This window comes from Conger conger, chromosome 14, assembly GCF_963514075.1.
Source record: "Conger conger chromosome 14, fConCon1.1, whole genome shotgun sequence".
Lineage (NCBI taxonomy): Eukaryota > Metazoa > Chordata > Actinopteri > Anguilliformes > Congridae > Conger > Conger conger.
In genome coordinates, this window is record NC_083773.1 from 36,297,208 (window position 1) to 36,316,955 (window position 19,748).

The 19,748-nt window shown below is 46.5% G+C and overlaps 1 protein-coding gene across 1 annotated transcript; it reads left to right on the forward strand.

Annotated features, from left to right (window-relative positions):
• Positions 1-163: 163 nt before the first annotated feature.
• Positions 164-19,543, forward strand: rbl1 (retinoblastoma-like 1 (p107)). Its single transcript, XM_061219506.1, has 22 exons — positions 164-427; positions 2,801-2,934; positions 3,078-3,278; positions 4,565-4,629; positions 4,762-4,890; positions 5,758-5,918; positions 6,498-6,562; positions 7,522-7,708; positions 7,916-8,082; positions 8,882-8,994; positions 9,194-9,297; positions 9,972-10,109; positions 10,458-10,622; positions 11,924-12,059; positions 12,575-12,829; positions 13,299-13,459; positions 15,168-15,344; positions 15,426-15,497; positions 16,151-16,223; positions 16,579-16,691; positions 16,948-17,112; positions 17,708-19,543. The coding sequence occupies exons 1-22, from the start codon at positions 281-283 to the stop codon at positions 17,876-17,878; spliced, it is 3,099 nt and encodes a 1,032-aa protein (XP_061075490.1). The 5' UTR covers positions 164-280; the 3' UTR covers positions 17,879-19,543.
• Positions 19,544-19,748: the final 205 nt, after the last annotated feature.

The window sequence follows — 19,748 nt, forward strand, 5'->3', positions numbered from 1 at the left end:
TTGTAATCCTACAGCAGCGGGGATAAGGTTATTTGGTGATACTAACGCATCAATCCTCATTATATTTGTTAATATTTAACTTTATAATTTACGGACTATATGCTGTGGAGGAGCATGAGGTTACCCATCATTGAAGTTGTGATTCGGCAGCATTTCGCGCCAATTTGTGCGCGGTGCATTGTGGGATATTGTTTGGAATCTGGAGGACTACTGTGTTCTTTATTCTGTAACTGTACAGCTGACTTATCAGTTTTAACATTATTTTCAACTGAGGACACAAATGCGAGAAACCGAAACCGAGACGGCAGACGCTAGTTCTGTCCGGAAAAGTCTTGAAGCAATATGTCAAGAGTTGAACATGGACGAGGAAACTGCGACTGAAGCCTTGGAGAATTTCACTGCGATCTGGGATACGTACACTCTGGAGGTCAGTTTTGCTACGGTTTCTCGGACTGCATGGCTAATGTTAGCGATGTTCTAAGTTAGCTTCCCCAGTAGCTTGTGCTACGTCCGTTAAAACTTTTACGCATGTCCCTTTCTGTTGGCTAACGTAAGTTTTTGGTTTCAGTTGGTGAAACGTTATTCGTACATTTATAGCTAGTCTAGCTAGCCAGTTAATTAGACCATTTGCAACTTCATAACGCGCATGTTGCAAACGGTGACTGTTTTGCATTTGTACTTTTGTCCCGCAGCTAGGCTAAGTTAGCAAAGTGTTCGCTCAGCTGGCTAGCACTTAGCGGAGAGCTGACTCGGTGTTGATTTGTTTCTTTCTCTTTCGATCGTTTTATTTCGCCATCTGCTTTATTGGGACAGGATTTGGGTCCCATGGTTTCTGTGTCGGCTCAGGAAATGCATGTCTGCTTAGCCAAGCATTAACTAGCAGAACTTCGTTGTTTCCTAAGCGAAACAAGGTTCACTTCTGAGTTCTGTAGCTTTTGTTTGTAGCTACTTAGGCTAACTAGCCTAGCTATGTTTGTGGCTAAAGTAGTAAACGGGTTTTTCCCCCCTACGGTTTCATGTTGTGTTGCAATTTTAACGTTACCTATGACTAGAGATTTTAGCGAATTTATAATTCAGCTTACTCTATGAGAAGTTCGATAGTAACAACTTTGACTGGCATATGTAACATAACTTAAACATATGTTGGCATCGTGTACTTCAGTGCTGTAGGCGACTGGAACTTTAAATTTTAAAAAGAGACGAGTTACGTTTTGACTCGCGAAACATGGGACCAATTTCTTTGACATGGATTAAGTCAAGCACTAGACTAAACTAAAAATTCAATGAAGATCTCAATTTAAGAAAAAAGTGTATAACTAGGTTTAATCCGTGTCTGAGAAACCAGGCCATAGTGTTTTGGTCCGGATTAATAGAAGAAACCCCTTTGGTCGAAGGCTCAAGTGGTGCATTTAAAATGAAATGTGTATTTTTGCAATTATCCGGTGTGTTTGTGCGCTAGCAATAGTAAAACCATCACAATCCCCGTATAACACTACAGTCTCGTACCTATTTAGAGCGTCCATAACGTTAGATTATCATTGCGATGTCTACACGCCACTGTAAAAGACACCTGTTCAACACTGCTCTGTCTGTACAAAACATTATGATTGTACTTCCAAGTATCTTAATACTTGGGAAGCAGTATTGTCATTCCTTGTACAAAACATTATGGAACCTGTACTACACTAAATTGTTGTCTGTACAAAACGTGTGTAGGAAGTAATTCGTTGTTTGTACCTGCTCATTGTACAACACTACAGCCTCCATATAACTAGATAGATAGATACTTTATTCATCTCGAGGGAAATTTTAGATTACTACAACCGTCGCAGTAGGGATTTGATGTAGGCTGAGGTTAAAACATAATAGATAATGCAGGGAACAGGCCACTCGGCCCAAATAGAAGATAATAATACGTAATGAGGAGAACAGGTTTTGACGTCAGTCAAGTTTGTCAGTTATGTTTCAACCAAAAAATGCCATATAGCCTTTGACTTTCCCTTAATATTATTTAGAAATACTCCCATGTTCAAAGAGTTATATGAATCCATCCACTCCAGCAGAACTTAACATTAACAGTACTGTGCAAAATAATAATAATTGTAATTATCCAAAGCACTTTAGTGGCAAATTAATGGCTCTCGTTCACCCATTCACCCATTCACTCTCACACGCCAACGGTGAAAGGCTGGTTGGAGCAATTGGGGGGTCAGGGGTCTTGCTCAGGGACACTTCGAGACTGAACCAGCCATCCTCCAACTGCCAAACAAGCACTCTTGCCTCCTGGGCTAATGCCGCCCCTAATGAAAATAATTCATATTTGTTGCGACCATGCTTCACCAAAACTGCAACCATTTTTTTGGTACACTCCCCTACAGTTTTATAAGAAAATCAGCTGGTGGGTCATTATAAACATTGGAGAAGTTGCCGCAGTTCTTCTGCAGAGAGCTTTGATCAAGGTTTTATCTGAAAAGTGGTCTATTATGTTAATTCGCCTTACATATACAAAGCAATTCTGTAATGTTTCATATTTTGGAAACGGATTGTTTCCAAATCTCAAATTTGCTCTTTTCTACTGATACACTAATGCAGAAAACAAAAATTAATCTGAGCCAAAATATGTGTTCCTGTGTTCCTGTTCCTGTGACTTGCACACTACTATATATTGTTCATAAGTTATTATATTTACTAGCCTAATATGGATGTCTGTCCTGTGGGCCTTCCTTTGGAGATGTGGTCCTGAGGATGTTGAGATGAGTAACTTCATCTCAGATTTGCTCAGTCTCAGTCTCTCTTGCAGGGAGATGTGGTGCACTGGCTGGCCTGTGCCCTGTACGCAGCCTGCAGAAAGGGCTGGACTCCCACAGTAGGGAAGGGGGTCGTGGAGGGAAACTGTGTGTCCCTCACCCGAATCCTCAGATCTTCCAAGCTCAGGTATGGAGAAGGTTCCTCCACTATGCTAATTAAGCGTTATGGAACTTTACAGTTTTTATCCCATCACTGTTGATTTCTAACTGTTTTTGTGTCTCCTGTCTTTTGTTTTTATTTAAATATTTATTTATTTATTTTTTAAAAAGCTTGATTCAGTTCTTCAGTAAGATGAAGAAATGGTCGGACATGTCGAATTTGACCCAGGATTTCCGAGAGCGGATTGGCCACTTGGAGAGAAACTTTGAGGTGTCAACGGTGATTTTCCGGAAGTTTGAGCCCATATTCAGGGACATGTTTCAGGACCCCCAGGGAGAGCCACCACGTCAACCCAGGAGTCGCAAGCACAGGTACCCCTCAGCCCTGTCCATACTGTTACTGTTCACACACTGTAACCCTGTCCATTCTGTTACTGTTCTCACACCCACACACACACCCTAACCCTGTCCACTCTGTTACTGTTCACACACCCTAACCCTGTCCACTCTGTTACTGTTCACACACACACACACACACACACACACACACACACACACACACACACACACACACCCTAATCCTGTCCACCCTGTTACTGTTCACACACACCCTTACCCTGTCCACTCTGTTACTGTTCACACACTCTAACCCTGTCCACTCTGTTACTGTTCGCACCCTAACCCTGTCCACTCTGTTACTGTTCACACACACACACACACACACACACACACACACACACACACACACACACCCTAATCCTGTCCACTCTGTTACTGTTCACACACACCCTTACCCTGTCCACTCTGTTACTGTTCACACACTCTAACCCTGTCCACTCTGTTACTGTTCGCACCCTAACCCTGTCCAATCTGTTACTGTTCACACACACCCTAACCCTGTCCACTCTGTTACTGTTCACACACTCTAACCCTGTCCACTCTGTTACTGTTCACACACCCTAACCCTGTCCACTCTGTTACTGTTCACACACTGCCTAACCCTGTCCACTCTGTTACTGTTCACACACACCCTAACCCTGTCCACTCTGTTACTGTTCACACACACCCTAACCCTGTCCACTCTGTTACTGTTCACACACTGTAACCCTGTCCATTCTGTTACTGTTCTCACTCCCACACACACACCCTAACCCTGTCCACTCTGTTACTGTTCACACACCCTAACCCTGTCCACTCTGTTACTGTTCACACACACACACACACACACACCCTAATCCTGTCCACTCTGTTACTGTTCACACACACCCTTACCCTGTCCACTCTGTTACTGTTCACACACTCTAACCCTGTCCACTCTGTTACTGTTCACACACCCTAACCCTGTCCAATCTGTTACTGTTCACACACCCTAACCCTGTCCAATCTGTTACTGTTCACACACCCTAACCCTGTCCACTCTGTTACTGTTCGCACACCCTAACCCTGTCCAATCTGTTACTGTTCACACACACCCTAACCCTGTCCACTCTGTTACTGTTCACACACACCCTAACCCTGTCCACTCTGTTACTGTTCACACACCCTAACCCTGTCCACTCTGTCAAAACCTCCTCAATCTTGTCTACTAAATAGTTTTCTTGCAGTTGTCTGGAGTGAGTGTAACTGTACACTGTCCCCCATTGTGTGTTCTTTTGCAGGCGCCTTCCCTGTCATATAAGCGATGTCTTCAAATTTTGCTGGACCCTGTTTGTCTACACAAAAGGTAAACACTTAGTTTCAAACCTCAAAAACAGTCGTGCATTATCAAGCCTGCGTTTGAACATTGTCTGTTGGAATGAGGGGTGAGCATATGGTCGAATTTTAGCAATCGGTTCTGTTTCTTTGTTCTGTGTAGGAAATTTCCACATGATCGGAGATGACCTGGTCAACTCGTATCACCTGCTCCTGTGCTGTCTGGATCTGGTCTTTGCTAATGCACTGCTCTGTGACAACAGGAAAGACCTAATTAACCCACTCTTTAAAGGTAGGCACTTATCTTTTTGCTTTTTTTATTCTATGGTGTGGTTATTGTAGCACCTAAAGCACCAAGCTTTTTGAAACGTCATATCAGACACCGACTGTAAGCATGGCACCATTGTCACAAGCTCAGAGCCAAAGTGTTTTCAGAATTCATAATTAAAAGTAGTGATGTTGCTTGTTTTTTTTTAGTAATCATTTGTAATGTTCCATAAATGGCTAAGGAGTCATTTGAAATATTGTGTTGTTATCATATAATTTATTAACTGCTGGTATCACTTTATTTGAATTAAATGGCACAAAGCCAGCATAATTTATGTGCCGGTTCAATTTCTTCCATTTTAAAACGGCTGAGTTCCTTATGATAGTGTTACGACATTTGGCAGAAACTGTAATATGCTGAAATATATTTTTGGTCCGCTGAAGCAAAGGTTGTTCATTTAAGATGCAGGGCTGGGAAGTAATATGCTTTATTAATATAGAAGCTAACTTTTGAGGGTTAGCTCCATTAACAGCCTGTTAACAGATTAAATGAACACCATTGGTGTGAATTTGTGAAAATTTCAATTTTCCTGCAGTTATTTGGTGCTTCTGCAATGTAGCAGTTTAATGCTCTTTCGGGTAGATTTGTAATATTCTTGTTCGTCTAACAGTTGAGTTTGCACTTCCTGCACTCGCTGTCTAACTTGGGAATACACTCGCCCCCTCTGGGGAATCACCCTGATCCCTGACATTTGCACTGGTGTTTGCAGTGCAGCTTGCACCGCTTAATGCCGGTGAGGTAAACGCCGGCCGCGCGCGCTTGTACAAACGGCGCCTTTGCACATGTGCGTTCCTGAGGGTTTGTTTTCTGCGTGTTGGAACGTGCGAGCAGGGCTGCCCCAGGACTGCCTGGGTCCCGATTACTCTCCCCCGGACGAGCCCCCCTGCGTGATCGACAGGCTGTGTGAGCTTCACGACGGGCTGGTGGTGGAAGCCAAAGGGATAAAAGAGCACTACTTCAAACCCTACATCACCAAGCTGTTCCACAAACAGGTAACCGTCCCTGTGCGCTCAGTCATGTTCCGCAACGGAGACGACGCACGGCCTTCGTCAAACTACATTTATGCCCAATTGCCTTTTGTACTTATTGTAGGCATGCAACTGTGTGCGCGCGTGTGTTTGTGTGCGCATTTGTGAGTGTTTGTGTGTGTGTGCACATGTGCGTGTGACCAGCCCCTGCTGGTGCATTTATCGTTTATTAGAAATGAATGTCAATGTAATTTGAATCGCTTCGTGCTTATATCCTCATTCAAGTCTAACCAGCTTGCACCAATATTAGAAAATGAATGTCTAGATATGGCAAATGACTCCTGTTTTTTTATGTTTTGTTTTCTTCATATTGGCTAGCCAGCTAATTATAAAAACACAGCGTTTACGTCTGAGACGTCCCCAATCTCAGGAGCCGAGCGGTACCAATTTAAATAATCTTCAGCAGCTTTGCTGAAAAGTGATTCATTGCCCCAAGAATTATGCCTGTATTGTGAAACTGTGAAAGTAATAAGCGATTTGAATTAAGCAGGCTTATTTCCCGTGTCTGTTTTGTCTGACAAAATGTCTCCTGTTCCGTTTAAGATTTTGAAGGGGAACGAAAGCACGCTGACAGAACTTTTGGACGCTCCAAACTTCATAGATAACAAGTAAGACTGCAGCCGTACGAGACGCACTTTGTCATCTGTACCGAATTTCATTTTTCCCTTCTCAAATATTCTGTTATGTTCTCTTCTCCAGTCTGTTTATCTCATCGTTCGTTGAGTTCATTCTTTTCAAATATAAAACCTCTGTTCAGCGATTTCCTTCCAATTTCGTTTCTTCTATGTAGATGAATAACTCTGGTACTTTTTAAATAGAGATTTCTGGCCATCTTACGTCGAGCAGTTCAGTGTAAACCCCCGGGGTGACAATAGCATGTGGTGCCCATAAGATGTCATTACCAAACCTGGCACATTTGTACTGCAGGTTTGCTGCCAACCGCCTGTCAGATTTAATGTGTCATTGATGTCGTATAATATTACAATGCAGCGCACATTAATTTCATCCCCTTTCCTCCAGTGTTTGGCAACGGTGTGAATTTAACAAAGCTGGATTGTTGGATGAACACAATCGCATTGAAATTGAACACAATTTCACCAATGAATTTGCAGCAGATCATAGTTTTGCAAACTTTTTTTCTCGCGGTTTGTTATGGCCCCTGTACTCAATCTTATTTACTGCAGTTGATCCCTACTGATACTGCCAGGTTTTATTAATTTTAACGGGATTCAAGGTGCCCTAATAATATTAATAACAGCGACAATAATAATCATATTGTTGAGACAGTTAAAGTACATGACTGGGACTCGCAAGGTCAGCGGTTCAATCCCCGGTGTAGCCGCAATGAGATCCGCACAGCCCTTGAGCAAGGCCCTGCATTGCTCCAGGGGAGGATTGTCTCCTGCGTAGTCTAATCAACTAAGTCGTTTTGGATAAAAGTGTCAGCCAAATGACATGTAATGTAATGTAGTAATAATAATAACAATAACAATGTTGGTTATCATGTGAAAGTGGCGCAGCGCTGTGTGTGACCCCCCCCCCTCCCCGTGCGTTCCCTCTCCCTCAGTAAAGCGGTGAACCGGGAGTATGAGGAGTTTGTGCTGACGGTCGGGGACTTTGACGAGCGCGTGTTCCTGGGGGCGGACGCGGACGAGGAGATCGGCACGCCCCGGAAAGTTCCCTCCGAGCCCCCCGAGGGGCAGCTGTCCGCCCGCATGCAGGTGGAGTGCAACCTGCAGCAGCACTTTGAGAAGGTATGCCCATAATAATAATAATAATAATAATAATGATGATGATGATAATTATAACTGTTTGTTTATGTTGCACTTTAAAATAATAATAATAATAATTATTATCTTTAATTTTTTTCCCCCGAACCATTCCCCCTGCCACTGATGTGGGGCTCCTTCCATTTTGTGGATTGTGGTTTGTTTGATTAACCCCCCGTGTTTCCTGGGCAGACGCGGTCCCTGGCCCCCTCCACCCCTCTGACCGGGCGGCGGTACCTGAAAGAGAAGGAGGTGATGGCGACGCCCGTGTCCATGGCCACGCAGAGCGTCAGTCGTCTGCAGAGCATGGTGTCCGGACTGCGCAACGCCCCCAGCGAGCAGCTGCTGCTCATCTGCAGGTGAGCAGTGCTCAAACACACAGCTACACCATGCTGCTGCTCATCTGCAGGTGAGCAGTGCTCAAACACACCACTACACCATGCTGCTGCTCATCTGCAGGTGAGCAGTGCTCAAACACACCACTACACCATGCTGCTGCTCATCTGCAGGTGAGCAGTGCTCATCTGCAGGTGAGCAGTGCTCAAACACACCGCTACACCATGCTCCTGCTCATCTGCAGGTGAGCAGTGCTCAAACACACCACTACACCATGCTGCTGCTCATCTGCAGGTGAGCAGTGCTCAAACACACCACTACACCATGCTGCTGCTCATCTGCAGGTGAGCAGTGCTCAAACACACCACTACACCATGCTGCTGCTCATCTGCAGGTGAGCAGTGCTCAAACACACCACTACACCATGCTGCTGCTCATCTGCAGGTGAGCAGTGCTCAAACACACCGCTACACCATGCTGCTGCTCATCTGCAGGTGAGCAGTGCTCAAACACACTGCTACACCACAAGCAGCTCCTGCTCATCTGCAGGTGAGCAGCTCTCAAACACTGTGCAATTCTTTGTGTACAGTGCAGATTATTAGCATTAGCATTATATTCATAGACTGGGAAGTCAGTGGTGTGGTTTGAGGGTGTTGAAAGTTAGGTACAATAGGTAATTTTGGACTCCTCAGTCATTTTCAACAGAAATGTCCAATGGAGGCGTCAAATTCAAAGTTCTCCCTTTCTGGACATCATCGATTCTTTCCCCCTGTGCAGGTAGCTCTCGGCGTAGAATAACTTTGGCCGTTTAATTTTGCGCAGGGCGTGTTCTCGAGACCCCACAGAGACGATCTTGAGCAGGGTGAAATCCCTGGGAGAGACGTTCCGACAGCACTACACCCGGAGCACGGAGGAGCAGCCGGGATCTCACCTGGGTGAGGAAGCAGGAGAGCTGAAAGAGAAAGCCCTGAAGCACTGTGGCTGGAGCAAAGCAGCCAGAGGCTGTTCTGCACTTTCATTTTTCCTGTTATTAATAGAACTGAAGCAGGGAATTATGGGCAGAGAAGAACATCTGCTGAAAGGGGAAATACTTGAAGTAGTTCTTGATTACCTTTCTCTCCCCCCACCCTGCAGATTTTGCAGATAACAGGCTGAAGCTGGCTGAGATCCTGTACTATAAGATCCTGGAGAACGTGATTTCCCAGGAAATGAAGAGGTTGCATGGGAAAGACATGACTGTGAGTTAGCCTGACCACACAACAGAAACCCCTCTCCAGGGGACATAAACACATCTGTGGGTGACATAAACGTGTCTGTGTGTCACAAGCACATCTCTGGGTGACATGCACATAAGTAACTGTATGGCAACCTTTTATTTTACATCCATCCATCACCATGCTGTCTTTGTTCTGTTCTTAAATGTTCTGTTTGTGTGTTTGTTCGTTCATTAGTAGCTCAAATGTTTAGTTTTTTTTTAACTGCTGCATTTATGTCTGGTTTATTTGTTCTAAATATTTAATTTGTGTTTTGTTTTATACAAATATGAATTTATTTGCATTGTTTTTATTTGATGTATTTTTGTTTTGAAATGCTGTATTTGTGTGGTTTATTTGTTTTGTTATTTAAGTGTGGTTTATTTTGCTTTAATTGTTTGCTTTATTCATTTTGTTGTATAAGTGTGGTTGTGTAATATTTGCGTGTGGTGTATGTGGCTTTCAATGGTGTATTTGTGTGTGGTGTATGTGGCTTTCACTGGTGTATTTGTGTGTGGTGTATGTGGCTTTCAGTGGTGTATTTGTGTGTGGTGTATGTGGCTTTCAGTGGTGTATTTGTGTGTGGTATATGTGGCTTTCAATGATGTATTTGTGTGTGGTGTATGTGGCTTTCAATGATGTATTCCTCTTGGTCTCAGGTGCTGCTGGAGCAGGACATTTTCCACCGCTCCCTGATGGCCTGCTGTCTGGAGGTGGTGCTCTTTGCCTACAACTCCCAGCGCTCCTTCCCCTGGATCATCGAAGTCTTCGGCTTACGCCCCTTCTATTTCTACAAGGTGGGGAACTGTTCATACCTGTAAATATCGATATGAACACAAATATGCTGCTCCACTATGAAAGAATTGCTAGAATTTTCACAAAACCTACTCTTGTATACAAATGATGTAAAACTGGTTATTGGTGTTTAAAAAAAGTACTTTAGAGGGCTTGTACATGTGTGGCTAGGTTAGAGTGAAGTACTCTATGCCGGCCAGCAGAGGATGGACTCCCTATAGCTGGGTTCTTCCTGAGATTTCTCACCACTGGGGAGTTTTCTTTACCTCTTGTGCTTGCTATTTTGGGGCGGCTCAGGCCTGCTGTTACTCTGTAAAGCGCCTTTGTGACGTTGAGTGGTTGGTCTGCAGGTGATCGAGGTGTTCATCCGCTCGGAGGAGGGCCTGTCCAGGGACATGGTGAAACACCTGAACAACATCGAGGAGCAGGTGCTGGAGAGCCGAGCCTGGAGCGCAGACTCTGCCCTCTGGGAGGCGCTAGAGGCCGCCCAAAAGAAGGTCCCCACCGTGGAGGAGGTGAGGTCCACAGCCCGGTGTTCATGCCACTAATGCCTCTGGCATCTTTCACCACACTGTGGACCTTATTCAGGATAGACCACGCTGGGGCTGGCCGATACAGCCATAGCAGTTGATTTATTTAGTTTTTGTAAGCGCATTACCAACCATCTCAGGCATGCGGTGTTCGATATATTTCTGTCTTTCTGTTCTTATTTAATCGTACCTGATACGGCAGCATACCTCCGATTTTTGGAGCCAAAGTGAAATGCTTCCGGGGGAAACAAACGTCGACATCTTTTCAATGTTGCTATGACGGCGACAGGGCCATGCTGTTTCCGTGTTGTAGATAAAAACATTACGACAAGGATAAAGAGCGAAAAATGTAAGCAATGTGTTTCAAAAAGAATAGGTAAGTTAACCAACATTGAATAGATTCAAGTTTTTTTTCCCCCCAGAAGCATTTCACTGAATTTTGGAGAGTTGGCAGTAGCTATATCACGCAGCCGTGCTTTCCACCAATGCATTACAAATGAAGGTTGACCATCAACAGCGTTCCTGATGTCCATATCTAAAGAGCTTCTACTGCATTCACTCTTCTCAAAGTTTACTTGTGGGAGTGCCGGTCAGGGTCGGGGAATACTTTCTAAATAATTGGCAGTTGCTGATACATTCTAATCCAAGGTTTTAACTGTTAAAGTGGCAGTGAAATTGAAAGTATCAGGATTTAGAATTTCAATATGCGTTTAATGTAATTGAAATGGAATTTAGTTTCTAATGTATCACTTTTAACAATGTTTACTTGGGTGTCAATGACATCGTTTCAAGGACTATGCCAAAGACGTGATCGAAACATTTCATTTATCAAGCACACTGCACTGATGTTAGCACTGCATACTCAATAACTTGGTAAACTTAATTACTGAAGTTTCTGGAAAGAAAACATTTATACTGGCCTGTGGTTACCTAACACAATTTGACATACGATTTCTGATGTGGCATTTTAAATGGCATTGGCTTTGTTTGCAGTGACAAGTGGCTGATGTTTTTGAAAATGCCAGTTGCCAGAATGAACAAGAGTTTTATGCTTTGTAAATGAATATATATATTTTTAAATGTCATGAAACCATTCCTCTCACTCAGAAATTGCTTACCGCTACTAACCGGGGTGGGGGTCTATTCCAAATTCATAATTCTGTTGCAGCAGGAAGCAGTTTCTCAGTTAGAGGAATGGTTTCATAATCTACGAGCAGTCGCACTGTCAGTGTCTGTTTAATCCCTGTTTAATCCCACCCCCCCCCCCACACCCATCTCTCCCCCAGGTGAATTTCTCCAGCAGCTTCGAGACTGGAAACAGCAACAGTGGTCCCGCCCACCTCCCCCTGGTGACTCTATCTCCCATAATGCACCCGCGGCTGAGAGAGGTCAGGACAGGCCTGGGAGGGAGCGCGCGGAAAGGTGAGGCCTCTGGAATACGCGTGCAGCTCTGCTTTCTGCCGGAACTGCGGTCTTAACTGGGTCCGGACTGAAGGAAGGAACCATATTTCCACGGTCCCTCCTTTAGTCTTTCCTGATTGGCTTAATTGTCACAGATGTGGTCTTTTGCTCTGTCGTGCCACTGTACTGCAATAAGCAAAAGATGATCAAAAGATGATTACTATATATTTTTTATTGATTAATGTATAAGGTACCAATTATTACAAGAATGAGTTAAACATTTAAGCTTTCCTACCAGTTGATTGTCCATCATCTTTTTATATTTCACCAAATATTGCTTACCGAGTCAATATTGAGTATAGATTCCAGTGTGAAGCTAGCAAAATAATCTTTTTTTTTTTTGCACATTTTGATGTGCAATTATTAGCCTTCTTAAAAGTGATGTGTGCCTATAAACGGCTCTAAATGTAGCCGTGTACTTACTCGAGATGGGCTAATAACGCTATTAATCCCCCTGTCCTGTCCCGTGGCTCCAGACGTGCCCCCCTCCCCCATCTCCCTGCACGACCGCTACAGCTCCCCCACCGCCGGCACTGCCGCCAAGAGGCGTCTTTTCGGGGACGACCCCCAGTCCCCGCCCCCCCAGAGGATCTCCTTCAGCCAGCCGGGCACCCTGAAGATCGTCCCCACCTCGCCCTCCGGTGGCGGAGCCCCGCCCCGCTCCCCGGCCCGCACCCTCATCGCCATGACTACCACCACCGCCACCGTCACCACGCTCTCCGCCCTGCCAGGTGCGTCCGCTCCGCCCCGCCGCGATTGGTCGAGTCGCCGTTGATCGCCTTCTCGCGTTTCCTATGACACCGGGAAACGTAATTATACCTTGTGAGTGTCAAGAAAATGGGCCTTATCACCAAATTAATATGCAGTGGACATTCGACATTCTAATTTCATTTCACATTCTGTTTGCAACTGAAAATATCACAGAAAAAGTAAAAAAAAAACATCAGCGTTATCAGGTCAAAGTAATTACTTTTTTAATTAAAATATAATTTGAAATTGAGTAATTTCATAGCGGGTAGCCATGGTATTAAACCACATGAGCAGTGTGTCTATTCTTTAAATATCTCTGACCAGACTCAGTTAGCCAGCCGTGTTAGTCATTAGTCTTGGTCAGCAGTGTTGTTGGCCAGTGTTGAACAGCAGTGTCGTTGAGCAGCAGTGTCGTTGAACAGCAGTATGTGTGTCTCCTGTGGCTCTCAGGGATGAAGAGCGATGTGGGCGGGTTCACCATCATCCAGATGCCCCCGGGCAGCCCGCTCTCGGCCCAAGTGCTGCTGACGGCGTCTCCCAGCCAGCCTGCGGCCGACGCCCAGAGCTGCAGGCCCCGTCGCACCGGCTCCCTCGCCCTGTTCTTCAGGAAGGTGAGAGAACCAGAACCCAACCAGAACCCACACACACTCACTCACTCACTCCACTCACACACTCACACACACACTCACACACACACTCACACACTCACTCACTCACTCACTCACTCACACACACACACACTCACACACTCACTCACTCACTCACTCACTCACTCACTCACACACACACTCACACACTCACTCACTCACTCACTCACTCACACACTCACTCACCCACTCACTCACTCACTCACTCACTCACTCACTCACCCACTCACTCACTCACTCACTCACACACACACTCACTCACTCACTCACTCACTCACTCACTCACACACACACTCACACACTCACTCACTCACTCACTCACTCACTCACACACACACTCACACACTCACTCACTCACTCACACACTCACTCACCCACTCACTCACTCACTCACTCACACACTCACTCACTCACTCACTCACTCACACACTCACACACTCACTCACTCACTCACTCACTCACACACTCACACACTCACTCACTCACTCACTCACACACTCACACACTCACTCACACACTCACTCACTCACTCGCTCACACACTCACACACTCACTCACTCACTCGCTCACACACTCACACACTCACTCACTCACTCACACACTCACTCGCTCGCTCACTCTCACTCACTCACTCGCTCACTCGCTCGCTCGCTCACTCACTCACACACACACACTCACTCACACACTCACTCGCTCGCTCACTCTCACTCACTCACTCACTCACTCACTCACTCACTCACTCACACACTCACACACTCACTCACTCACTCACTCACTCACACACTGACTCACACACTCAAGCACTCCACTCAGAGTTGTCCACTCACTCACACACTCCACTCACTCACTCTACTCAGAGTAGTCCTCACAGAGTAGTCCAGTCCTCTGAGTAGTCCAGTCCTCTGAGTAGTCCAGTCCTCTGAGTAATCCAGTCCTCTGAGTAATCCAGTCCTCTGAGTAATCCAGTCCTCTGAGTAATCCAGTCCTCTGAGTAGTCCAGTCCTCTGAGTAGTGAGTAGTCCTCTCAGAGTAGTCCAGTCAGAGTAGTCCACCGCCTCACCCTCGCATTGTCTGGGGAGGCCTGTGCTTAATGGGTGAAACATAAGCCTTTCAGCGCGTATGCAGCACATACATAAAACAGCTTTTATTAGAAATTAGATGGGTGAATTAAGGTGAGGATTAAGGCATAATAACCTTACCCGAAAGTTTCTGTGAATATGTACTCGGTCTACAAGTCTGTCCTCTGTCCTCGTATATTTACTCCCAGTGGGAGCTGGATTCTGTGTAGTCTTCTAGTCTTTTTGAAAGTTTAATAAACAGAGTGAACCTCCATGGTATCCATGTGTCAGGACTGGAGGACGTTTGAAACTGAAATGTTTCAACGTTGTGTGTGATGTGGAAAAAAAGGTTTTGCGCTCAATGAAAACCAATTGCCAAGGCAGGAAATTTAGCATCTTTCTCCCTCTGCTCTCTCCCTCCCTCCTTCTCTCCCCTTCTCCCTGTCTCCCTCCTTCCCCCTTCTCATGTCTCTCCCTCCCTCACCCATCCCTCCCTCTCTCTCCCCCTCCATCCCTCTCACCCACCCTTCCTCCCTTCGTCTGTCTCTCTCTCTCCCTCCCTCTCTCCCTACCCCTCCCCCCGCTCTCTCTCCCTCTCTCTCCCCCTCTCTCAGGTGTACCACCTGGCGAGTGTGCGTCTGAGGGACCTGTGTGTGAAGCTGGATATCTGCGCGGAGCAGCGGGGGAAGATCTGGACGTGCTTCGAGCACTCTCTGGTGCAGTGCACCCACCTGATGAGGGGCCGCCACCTGGACCAGCTGCTGCTCTGCGCCGTCTACATCGTGTCCAAGGTGAGCACAGGGACCACATCGCACCCCAGGTCTCCAGGGCAACGCGGCTCACACACCTCACCTATCCTCTCTCCTCCACAGATCACCAAGGAGGAGCGCACCTTCCAGGACATCATGAAGTGCTACCGCAGCCAGCCACAGGCCAGCAGCCACGTGAGTGTTCAGCCCACACACGCTTACACGCACGCACGCACGCACGCACGCACACGCTCTTATACACATATACACACATTCTCACACACACACACACACACACACACTCTTATACACATACACACACGCACGCTTATACATGCACATGCACATACACGCTTATACACACAAAATATATTCACACACATATGCACATACATATACACGCATACACAAACATGCTCACAAAAACATACACATATAGACACAAACGCGCACAAACACACATAAACACACACAGACATGCGCAAACAAGCATGTATGCATGCATATACACCCATACGTGTACACTCACTGAGCACTTTATTAGGAACATATTTACTTTATTCCACCTACTTATTCATGCGATTATCTAATCAGCCAACTGTGTGGCAGCAGTGCAATGCACACAATCATGTAGATACGGGTTAACGTTCACATCACAGCAGAAAGGCGTGTCCTCACAGCCACATCATTAGCAGAGGGGTTTAATCCGGGGCTCGTGTAAAGGATGATAAGGCCTCCACCGAGCATGCTGCCTACTCACAGCCAGCAGCCGATCGGAACGCAGCGTCGGTGGGAGGAGATCAGTAACTGGAGATCAGCGGTGCAATGAGCGCTTGTCTCCTCTGCAGGTTTACCGCAGCGTGCTGCTCCGGAGCAGCGGCGGAGAGCAGGGCGCCGACGAGAACAGCATGGAGGAGGAAGGTACAGAGGATCAGCGGATACGCCTCCTACTCTCCTCTCTCTCTGCAACACTCAGCAACAATAACGCCCCCTTTATTTCTCACCTGGTGCACTCAGCGCTATAGAGATTCACAGACTGGAGTCAGACACGGGGGAGTCGCTACACAAGAGAGTAGAGCTTTTCTTTGAGTATCTTAAGGACGTCAAATGGCATGAAATCACTGTTAAGTCAATGTCCGATATAAACGCTGCAAAGTAACATAAACTGTGTAAAAGGAGGTCATGACCAGATTTTAAGACCCCCACGCTCCCCAGCAGATTAAGGTGTTTTTGGAGTCTCTCCGCCCCACCTCACTCTGACACGCTGTCCCCGTAGGCTGTGAGTCTCGGCCGGACAGAGGAGACCTGATCCAGTTCTACAACTCCGTGTACGTGCTGAGGATGAAGGGCTTCGCTCAGAGATACGCCGTGCTCAGCGCCGATCCCCGGGTACGCTAAGGCACCGCCTCCACAGAGCTGCGGCTTTTCCTCACACGATCCGTCCCTCCAATGGTCGTCCCTGAGCTGTGGTTGGGTTGCAGTTTGAGTCTGTGGTTGTGTTGTGATCGGGTTGCAGTTGCGTTGCGTTTGAGTCTGTGGTTGGGTTGCGGTTTGAGTCTGTGGCTGGGTCTGTGGTTGAGCTGTGGTTAGGTTGCAATTTGAGTCTGTGGTTGAGTCTGTGGTTGAGTCTGTGGTTGTGTTTCAGATGGAGGCGCCCCCGCTCTCGCCCTTCCCCTCAGTGAGGGCTCAGCCGCTCTCCCCGCGCCGCGTGTCCCAGAGACACTCCATCTTCATCTCCCCCCACAAGAACGGATCCTGCGTCACCCCCAACTCCGCCTTCACATACAAGTTCAACGGCAGCCCCTCCAAGGTGCGCCCAGACCTTCCTCAGTCTGCCTTTCACTACCGCCCTCATCACTCACTCACTCACTCACACACACACACTCACTCACTCACTCACTCACTCACTCACTCACTCACTCACTCACTGAACCACTCACACACTCACTCACTCACTCACCCACTTACACACTCACACACTCACTCACTCACTCACTCACTCACTCACCCACTTACACACTCACTCACTCACTCACTCACTCACTCACTCACTCACTCACTCACTCACCCACTTACACACTCACTCACTCACTCACTCACTCACTCACTCACTCACTCACTGAACCACTCACTCACTCACACACTCACACTCACACTCACACTCACTCACACACTCACACTCACACTCACACTCACTCACACACTCACACTCACTCACTGAACCACTCACTCACACACTCACACTCACTCACTGAACCACTCACTCACTCACTCACTCACTCACTCACTCACTCACTCACTCACTGAACCACTCACTCACTCACTCTCTCTCACACACACACTCACACACGTGGCTACTCTTACACTCACACAGTAATTTAACTGCACGCTGTCTCTCTCTGCAGGAGCTGAGTGACATAAACCGGATGATCAGGCAGGGCGGGGTGAGCAGGAAGAGGGCGTTCACCATGGAGGGGGACTGCACCGAGTCCCCGACCAAGCGTCTGTGTCAGGAGAGCGAGGACGTGCTGCTCAAACGCCTGCAGGACGTCGTGAGCGAGAGAGCGCACCACTGAGGAACCCCCGCACGGCTGTCCAAAATCAGCCACGACACCCCCTCATATCCCCCAAAATCAGCCACGACACCCTATCATATCCCCCAAAATCAGCCTCAACACCCTATCATATCCCCCAAAATCAGCCACAATGCCCCCTCATATCCCCTCAAAATCACCCTCGACACCCCCTCATATCCCCCAAAATCAGCCTCGACACCCCCTCATATCCCCTCAAAATCAGCCTCAACACCCCCTCATATCCCCTCAAAATCAGCCACAATGCCCCCTCATATCCCCCAAAATCAGCCACAACACACCATCATATCCCCCAAAATCAGCCACAACGCCCGCTCATATCCCCCAAAATCACCCTCGACACCCCCTCATATCCCCCCCAAACCTGCCCCAAATCAGCCACAACACCCCCTCATATCCCCCAAAATCAGCCACAACACCCCCTCATATCCCCCAAAATCAGCCGAAACACCCCAACCCGAAATCGTCCGATCTTGACCCCTAAAAAACAGCCAGTTTGGGATATATCCCTTCTGAATATTTATCCCTAAGCCCGGAGTCATTCTCGCAGCGCACAGCCTACAGTCATGCAGCAGGATCTAGAGCAGGTAAACCCTTGGGGTTACCTGTAAGGGTGTGGAGCTTTAACAGGGTCTCTCTCTAAACCCCTGTCCCATTGGGAGAGATCCACATAAACAATCATATTTATGTTGTTTTCATTGTTACATGGGAAACTCAGGGCTAGGTCTTCGCTTTTAGAAGGGCCAGTTTCCACGAAGCCATCTGTTCGATCCGGATTTTCCATGTAACAATCAAAAACGTATATAAATGAGGGCTAAAATATTGAAGAGGCTTTGGGACAGACCTGCTTGGTCTGAGTTCCCCTACCTGAGGTGGGATTGTGCTTTTATGCTGCTCGTGTCAGCAGCATCCTCTGTGTGTAGTATCTACACTTGAATTCTCATTTTATACACGCGACAGCGCCGTTAAACACGAACAGCGCCTTTTCTACAAAACCCTTTTCATTTTTACTTGAACTGTAATTGTTTTTGAAATCTTTTGCTTGATAAAAACGTGACCCAAACACATCCACGGAATTTCGATGCAACTTTTATTTGAATTACTTTTAAAGATATCCCCCCCCCCCCCGCCATTTTGAACAATCAAAGCTTGTGATGCAAAATTGTTATTTTCCCAAAAGGGAATGGTTTTGAGAACCTGTTGTTGATTCAGAAAGGACAGATTTGCCCAAATGCATAATGAAGCGAGTGATTTTCTCCCGAGCGTGTTCGCAGTGCAGCCCTGAGCTCTGTTGTTGTGTAACGGTTTGGAAACGATCCCAGTACGAGTGTTACCCCCGCTGCCCAAACCGGGACGTGCTCTATCCTGACTACCGAACTCCCGCTCAGACGCGTTCCTCCAATACAAAAAAAAATAATAATAAATTGTAGCGATGTTCTTTGTGCTTCGGTGAATGTTTCTTTGTTGTTGAGTTTTGTTTTTTTACCTTTGGATGTTAGGTTGTCAGTGTAATTGTGCAGCATACACGGACAGTATTGAGCATTGATTTCTTTTTAACGTTCACTCCACATCAAACTTGCCTAGAAGCTGGAGCAGTTGGATCATCAGTGCCTTTGTACATATGAAAATAAAATGGCATTTTACACACACTGGCTTTGTGTTTTCATCCAGTAGTGGAATTGGGGATGGGCGTATTTTATCTTAAAAAGCTCCTGTATTCAGTCATGCATGCAACGGAAAGCTAACTTTCCACTCAAATATTTTTACACATCTTTGGGCTTGTTCTTTATTCTCAGTCACTTGAGCAGTATTTGTTTCAAGACAGTCAGTGTCTTCGATTTTTTTGAAGAGC